Genomic DNA, 8,494 nt, shown 5'->3' on the forward strand with positions numbered 1-8,494 from the left:
AAAAAAAAAAAAAACACTACTTCAAGAAACTGTAAGAGACCTTCACAAATGGAAGAACATACCATGCTCATGGATAGGAAGATTGAACATTGTGAAAGTTTCAATACTACCCAAAGCAGTCTATACACTCAATGTAATCCCAATCCAGATCCCATCAACATTCTATAAGGATATGGAAAAAACAGTCACTAAGTTTATATGGAAAGGAAAGAGACCTCAGATAAGCAAAGCACTGTTGAAGAAAAAGAACAAAGTAGCAGGTCTCACACTTTCAGATCTCAAAACCAATGATAAAGCCACAGTAGTCAAAATAGCCTGGTACTGGTACAGTGACAGACACATAGACCAGTGAAAAATAATGGAGAACCTAGAAATAGATCCATCAATCTATGGTCATCTGATATTTGACAACAGTCTGAAATCCATTAAATGGGGGAAGAGACGATCTCTTTAACAAATGATGCTGGCAAAACTGGATATCTATTTGCAGAAAAATGAAACAAGATCCATACCTCACACTATACACAAAAACTAATAATAGTTCAAAGACTTAAACATGAAACCTAAAACTATAATACCCCTCAAGGAAAAACTAGGGACAATTTAGGGCCCCTAATTTGTGGTATAAATAGACTGTCAAGCATATTAGATATGCTAGATAAACTAGTTGAATGGGACCTTTTAAACATTAAAATTAAGGAAGTGAGAGCCAGGACAAGAACATATATATGCACACCCATGTTCATCACAGCACTATTTACAAGAGCAAAAAGATAGAAACAACCTAGTGCCCATCAACAGAAGAACGGATAACCAAACTATGGTAATACAATGGAATACTCTGCAACCCTAAAGAATTATGTAGAATCTGCAAAATATCACATAATGTGGATGAACTTGGAGGTCATTATACTGAGTGAAATAAGTCAATCACAGAAGGATAAATATTGTATTAGTTCATTATTGTAAAAAGTCAAGGAAAGGTTTATGTATCGAAGGAAACTTTCTTTGTTGGTTACCAGTGGTGGGAGGGGAGAGGAGCAAACACTCCAAAAATAAAAATAAATAAATTATTATTAATAATAAAGAATAAAATAAAGACCAAGGTGCTCTTAAACCAAGTGATGGCGTTTTCATTTGCCTCATGCATGCGAAAGCTGAACAATGAATAAGAAAGATGGAAGAAGAATCGAAGCCTTTGACTTGTGGTGTTGGCAAAGAATACTGAAAACACCATGGCCTACAAAAGAGCAAACAAATCTATCCTGGAAGAAGTGCAGCTGGAATGTTCCTTAGAAGCAAGAATGGTCAGACTGCATCTCACCTACTTTGGTCATGAAGTCAGAAGGGACCAGTCCTTGAAGAAGACTAGTATGTCATGCTTGGCAAAGTGGAAGGTCAGAGAAAAAGGGGTAGACTCTCAACAAAATAGATTGACACAGTGGCTTCAACGATGGACTCAAGCATAGCAAAGATTGTGAGGTTGGCACAGGACCTGGCAGTGTTTCATTATGTAGTGCATAGGGTTTCTTTGAGTTGGAGCTGACTTGATGACATCTGACAATACCAGCAAGATATTTACCTAAAATGCATTGTTTTAAGGAAGTGAAGTAAAGTAAAATTTTGAAGGTTTGATAGTCTGTAATCTGTGTTTAGAATTTATGCAAAAAGTTGATACTATATATATGTCCTAGAAATCTTAGGTCTTTCCCACCTATCTACTGAGGAATACCCTTTTTCTCCAGCCACTTTCTATGAGAAATATGTATCAAGAGCTGCAAAATCAACTGTAGCTACTGTGCAGAGCTGTCTGAGTCTAAAACTGATCAATTTGGAGATCAGGTGATTGCCAATCTTGGATGAGTATTTGGATAACCAGAGGCAGCTTTTAGAAAAATACCAGTTCTTGTAATTAATTCAAGACCAAGTAAATCAGTATTCTAGATGACTCATTCTAATGTGCAATCACGATTGAAAACTGCCTCATGGAAAACAAACAAACAAATAAACAAAAAATCTCAATAAGAGTTTGTGTCCCCGTCATTGAATAGTGAAAAAATACCAACCTTAGGGAGGCACGTGTTGAACAGAACAAATACCTTAAGGGCAGTCTAGAGGGAATATTTTGACACATAAATCGAGGAAAGGAGACCAAAGGGCTAGGTACAGAGATGGAACTGAGAAAATGAGATGGTAAGGCAAAGCCAAGGAATCCCTAGGTGGAGCAAATGGTTTAGTGTCTGATTAGTAGTCGATAGGTTGGTGGTTTGAACCCACCCATCTGCTTCTGAGTTCTGGTAGCATAGTGGCTAAGGTACTTGACTGCTAACCAGAAGGCTGGCAGTTCAAACCCACCAGCCACTCTTCGGAAGGAAGGTTGGGCAATCTACTTCCATAGTGATACTGCCTGGAAAAGCCAAGGAGGGGTTGCTATGAGTTGTGTCTGACTCGAGGGCACATAACACCACCAACAAGAAGAAACACCCAGAAGTGGTTTTTATGAGAATTAACTACTTAGAAGACAGCCTGATAGATTTAGTAAGAATGTCCTGAATTTGTTGAAGAATGAGTGCTTTGGTGAAAGGACTTAAAGGTAGATAGGTCAATTTGATCGTGAGGTCCTAGGTTCACATCACCATGTACTTTGATTCCCTTCCCATGTAGCAAATGCCAGAAGTTTAAAGGACTAGTCCAATGCCAGGGCAGGGTATATCATGCTGTATACATATTTTATTAATGTGTAGATGTTGTTTGTTAATTTAAACCTTTTTGTTGCATGGATTTTCTCCTGCCGTTTCTTGTGAAGTTGGAGCCAAGATTCAGTTCCAAACACGATCATTGTGCCATAGCTCTGTCACTCTGTGGCTGTATTTGTAGAGGAAGAATAATTACATGAGCAGCATGACTTTCTGATGAACAAATTAAGCCCAATATTTATTAGTAATAACTGCTTTCTCTTACAGTGGATAATGAAAAACTGCAGGGTGGATTCATGTTGTGCTTCCTGGATGATGGATGTGGCATGAGTCCTGGTAAGTTAATTATCTAGGTACCTAACTGGATGTTAAAGGAAACAGTCTGAAAATGTATAAAATAAATAGAAATAAATTGAGCCATCTATGCAAAAACAGGTGTGGAACCATTAGGGAATATGAACTCTAGACTAATTGTTGAACCTTTTAGGTTTAACTATTCCAGCTGATGGGTTAGATTCTCTGTAACCATATAAAACAAGGTTAAAAAAATGTACCTAAATAAATATTATCAGAAAAGCAAGAGATACTGATTAGCTTGTAAGGAAAAGCACCTGGGAATGAATGTGAAACAAATAGAAACTGAAGGGATTTGGAGATTGTTTCCAGCCCACCCGTCAAGTATTGCTTTCAAGAGCCTGAGGCAGTTTCCAGTGCCTTTAGGCTGTATTTAATTTTCTGTTTAACCTTGAGGTAGAGGTCACTTCCTTGTATTTTAACATTTGATGTTTATTCTCTTCATGTTCAAAGGTTTACTTGCTTCAATTGAATGTTCTTATCATAACAAATTCATCTACAATAAACCAAACCAAAGTAGTTGCTGTGACGTCAACTCCCACTCACGGCAACTCCGTGTGTGGTCAGAGTAGAGTGTGTTCCATAGGGTTTTCAATGGCCTATTTTTCAAAAGTAAATTGCCAGGTCTTTCTTGAGGTACCTCTGGATGTACTTGAACCTCCAACCTTTCTATTAACAGCTGAGCATGTTAAACATTTGCACCACCCAGAGACTCCTCATCTGCAGTATGTTGCATGAATTATCTCTGTATCTTCAAGGCTAGCACAAAGTCAGCACACAATAGTTACATGATACCTGCTAATGTATCAGACAATGTTATATTCCCCTAATAAGAGCTTTGAATTATTTGGGGGTATCTTATTCTTGAATTCTTGTAACATTTGTCTATGTTCCATCAGCCAGGGTTTTTGACCAGTAGGTTAACAAAATGGTGAGGCACTTTATGTAATATGAGAATATTTTGGTCAATTCTATACCAGATAAAAAGATTGTCCTTGATGCTGATATCTGCTAAGAACACAAAGTAAAGCAATGATTTTCTTCTAGGTCTCCTAAGTCTCCTTTTGTCTGAAAGAGTCAAAAGATATTTATTAGCAAGTTTAGAAAAATGCTCAAATATACCACTCAGTCCTTGTTCTGACTCTGTTTGGATAGATGCTGGTTTTTCTAGATCATTTTGATTAAAAATGTTTTTAGTTCATTAATGTTTAACTAAAAAAAAAGGGACAGAGTTTATGAGTAAATCATGGAGAAAAAAAAGTTTGACTTCACTACTAGCCTGAACATTATGTTCACTTTCCTGAACTCTTAAAACAGACGATGGAATATAAATGATACAGTCTAAAGGAAATTCTTAAGAAGCAGCTCCTTTATTGTATAGATCCACACACAACATACTTAAAACACAGACAAGTGACACATATTCAGACTTTCACAAAAAACTTAAACTTATACAAATTGATTTATACAGCATTATATAAAAACAAAACACGTAAAAAAAACCCACTAGGGTTGGCACAGTGTCCCTTGGTGGTGTAAATAGTTAAGTACTAGGCTATTTAGGAGCTCTGGTGGCATAGTGCCGAAAGCATTTGACTGCTAACCAGGATGCTGGCAGTTCAAACCCATCAGCCACTTCTCGGAAGGAAGGCTGGGCAATCTACTTCCGTAGCAATACCACCTCGGAAAACCAAGGAGGGTTTGTTATGAGTCAGGACTGATTCGACAGCAGTGAGTTAGGCTACTTAGTGAAAGGCTGGAAGTTCGAGTCCATCCAGAGGTGCCTCAGAAGAATGGCCTTGTCAAAAAAATCAACCAGTTATACTCTGACACACATAAAACCGAAACCAAACTCACTGCTATCGAGTTGGACCTGACTCATAGCAACCCCTCTTTGAATTTCCGAGGCAGTAACACTATGGAAGTAGATTGCCCAGTTTTCCTTCCTAGGAGTGGCTGGTGGGTTTGAACTGCCAGACTTCTGGTTTGCAGTCAAGTGCCTTAGGCATTAAGCCACCAGAGCTCCTCTGACACACATCGTGTCAGCATAAGTTGAGGTAAACTGACAGCAACTGGAAGGGAGGAGTGTTGCCAGAGAATTCTTTATTAACATTGGAAATCAAGTAGTAAGTTAAAAGGATGACTGAAAATGGAATCTATCTGTTGTCCAAAGTAAGCTAGATCAGTCTTGACCCACAGACCAATAGAAGAGTGCACCAGAAAATACCAAACTGGTTTCATGTCTCCAGACTTTCACATTATAGTTCATCGCTCATACAGCATCCCTCATGGTTTTTTTTTTTCATTTTCCCCCCATTTTAATGTAAATCATATCAAGTCATTCTCCTGCTTAAAACTTTTAGTGGTCTTCTATTACATAAATAATATTCGATCTTCCAGCATCACTTTTTTTTTAACTTTTTATTGTGATTTGGGTGAAAGTTTACAGAGTAAATTCGTTTTCCATTCAACAGTTCATACACATTTTGTTTCATGAGAGTGACACTGATTGCAGTACCCACAATGTAACAGTTCTCACCCCCCCTTTTTTTTGTGGTTCCCTTTTCCCTGCGTCCTTCTTTCCTATGAATTCCTGCCTCTACACAAAAGCTGCCCTTCTGATCTCTCTTGGTTGATTTAAGTAGTGCACCTGCCTGGTGTCATTTTTCACCTAATAGGCCTGAGTATTGTTTGGTTGAAGTTAAGCCATAGGAGTGGGTTCAGTTCCAGCCCTAAAGGTTGCCTAGGGGTCATAGTCTCAGGGATTCCACCACTCTCCATCTGACCAGTAAGCCTGGTCTTTTTTTGTGACTTTGAGTTTTGTTCTACATTTTTCTCCCACTTTATCCAGGATATGTGATTTTGATCCTTTTCCAAGTGGTTGGCATTGGTAGCTGGGCAGCATCTAGTTCTAGTCTCAGGGGTCATATAGGCTGAGGTTCTAATGGTCCATTAGTCCTTTGGACTAACTATTTCCACACATCTTTCTTTGTCTTAACTCTTCTTTGCTCTGGATGATGAGGGACCAATAGCTGCCATTTAGGTTGCTTTTCACAAACTTTTAAGCCCCAATCATGACTCATCAAAGTAGGATGTAGAACAACATTTTTATAGCACATATGAATACATATACAGAAATATCATTGCTAAACCTATACATGCTCATGAGAACATTCCCTTTCACCTATGCCTAACTGATCATCTTGTATGTTTATGTATCCACCTGTAGATTAATGTTTGTTATATAATAACACATTGTGTACGTAAAAGTAATTACCTTTGCTTTCTGTTCCCCTTGTGCCCCTCTCCGTGTCTTTCTTTTCCTTGGTGTTATCGTGCTGGTCATCTGCTTTTTGCATATTTCCTTCCTCTTCATCCAAATCAGTGTGTCTCTTACCTAGCTAGTAATTTTCCTGCCCCTTCCCTGCACTCCCTGGTAGCCAACAAAGAAAGTTTCCTTCTGTGTGTATACTTTTCCTTGAGTTTTTATAATGGTGGACTCATGCATTATTTGGTCTTCTATGGTGGACTCATTTCCCTAAGCATAATGCCCTGCAAGTTCATCTACATTATGAGGTGTTTCTCCAATTCTTCATAATTTTTTGATGTTGTAGAGTATTCTCTTGTGTGTATGTACTGTAGTTTGGTTATTCATTCATCCATTGATGAGTACTTAGTCTGTTTCCATCTTTGCTGTTGTGAATAGTGAGGCAGTGAACATGGGTATGCATATGTCTGTTCATGTACCAGGTCTCACTTCTTTTTTTGTCTTTTAATTTTTTATTGTGATTTGGGCGTAAATTTACAAAGCAGATTTGTTTTACTCTCAACAGTTCATTCACATTTGGTTTCACAGCACTGATTACAATCCCACCAATAAACAGCTCTCCCTCTATCTCCTCCCTGTCACGATCCATTCCCTATGTCCTTCTTACCTATGCATTCCTGCCTGTCTGTCCAGCTTTTCCCCTATGCAAATGATGTCCTTCTGATCTCTCACAGTTGATGGAACTAAGGTACATCTCCCTAGGGTAGCTATGCTCCTTATAGGCCTTTCTACTGTTTAGCTGAGAGCTAATCCATGGAAGTGAGTCCAGTTCCAAGCCCAAAGGACAACCCAGGGCCACAGCCTCAGGAGTTTCACCAGTCTCTTATCCAAACAGTAATTCTGGTCATTTATGTGTTTTTGAATTTTGTTCCATGTATTCCTCCCACACTATTCAGGATCCCAATTTTGACCCCTTTCCAAGTGATTAGCATAGGTCTGGCTTTCAGTTCTTTAGGGAATTTACCTAGTAGTGGGATTGCTGGATAAAATGATATTTCTATGACCAACTTTTTGAGGGAGTGCCATACTGTTTTCCACAGTGGTAGCACTATGTTATAGTCCCACCAGCAGTGTATGAGGGTTCCAATCTCATCACACCATCACCATCATTTGTTGTTTTCTATCTTGTTGAAATTTGCTATTTTTGCTGGTGAGATATTTTCTCGTTTTGATTTGGATCTCTTTAATGGCTAATAATCAAGAGCATTCCTTCATGTCTTTGTTGTCCACCTGAATATCTTGTTTGGTGAAGTGTCTGTTCATGTCTTCTACTCTTTTTTAAATTCAATTTGTTGTCTTTTTAATGTTGAGGTGTTGAAGTTTTCTATAAATTTTAGAGTTAAGTCCTTTGTTGGATATATCATTACCAAATATGTTTTCCAAACTATAGGTTCCCTTTTCCTCTTTTGGTTCTTTTGATGCTCAGAAGAATTTAATTTTTAGAAGGTCTCAGTCATCTAGTTTATCTTCTGATGTTTGTGCATTTTTAATGTTTAATATTCTATTTAGGCCATAAATTAGGGCCCCTAAATTTGCTCCTGTGGAATGAGGGATATCATTGTTGATATCAAATGGATCTTGTCTGAATGCAAAGACTACCAGAAAGATATTCACTTGTGTTTACAAAGGCATTCAACTGTGTGGATCTTAACATATTATGGATAACATTGAGAAGGATGGTAATTCCAGATCACTTAATTTTGCTCAGCATACAGATTATATGTACATTGAGCCTGTACATAGACCAGGAAGCTGTTGTTAAAAAAGAACAAGGGGACACTGCATGGTTTAAAATCAGGAAGGGAGTGTATCAGGTTTGTATCCTTTCACCATACTTATTTAATCTGTGTGCTGAGCAAATGTATTTGAGGAGCTGGGCTATATGAAGAAAAATGTGGCATCAGGACTGGAGGAAGACAAATTAGCAACCTGTGATATGCAGACAACACAACCTTGCTTGCTGAAAGTGAAGATGACTTGAAGCACTTACTGATGAAAGTTACAGACTACAATCTGCAGTATGGATTACACCTTGTTAAGTGCTGTCGAGTCGTTTCTGACTCATAGCGACCCCATGCACAGCAGAATGAAACACTGCCCGATCCCGCGCCAGCCC

The 8,494-nt window shown here is 38.3% G+C and overlaps 1 protein-coding gene across 1 annotated transcript in view; it reads left to right on the forward strand.

Annotated features, from left to right (window-relative positions):
• MORC1 (MORC family CW-type zinc finger 1) overlaps positions 1-8,494 on the forward strand; it is a 306,881-nt gene that overhangs the window by 17,612 nt on the left and 280,775 nt on the right. Inside the window, exon 2 of the mRNA XM_007946578.1 lies at positions 2,964-3,032. Coding sequence (XP_007944769.1) covers positions 2,964-3,032 — 69 coding nt within the window. The remainder of the gene's footprint in view (positions 1-2,963; positions 3,033-8,494) is intronic.

The sequence above is a fragment of the Orycteropus afer genome, unplaced genomic scaffold (genome assembly GCF_000298275.1).
Source record: "Orycteropus afer afer isolate SDZICR_OR568_19922 unplaced genomic scaffold, OryAfe1.0 scaffold00166, whole genome shotgun sequence".
Classification (NCBI taxonomy): Eukaryota; Metazoa; Chordata; class Mammalia; order Tubulidentata; family Orycteropodidae; genus Orycteropus; species Orycteropus afer.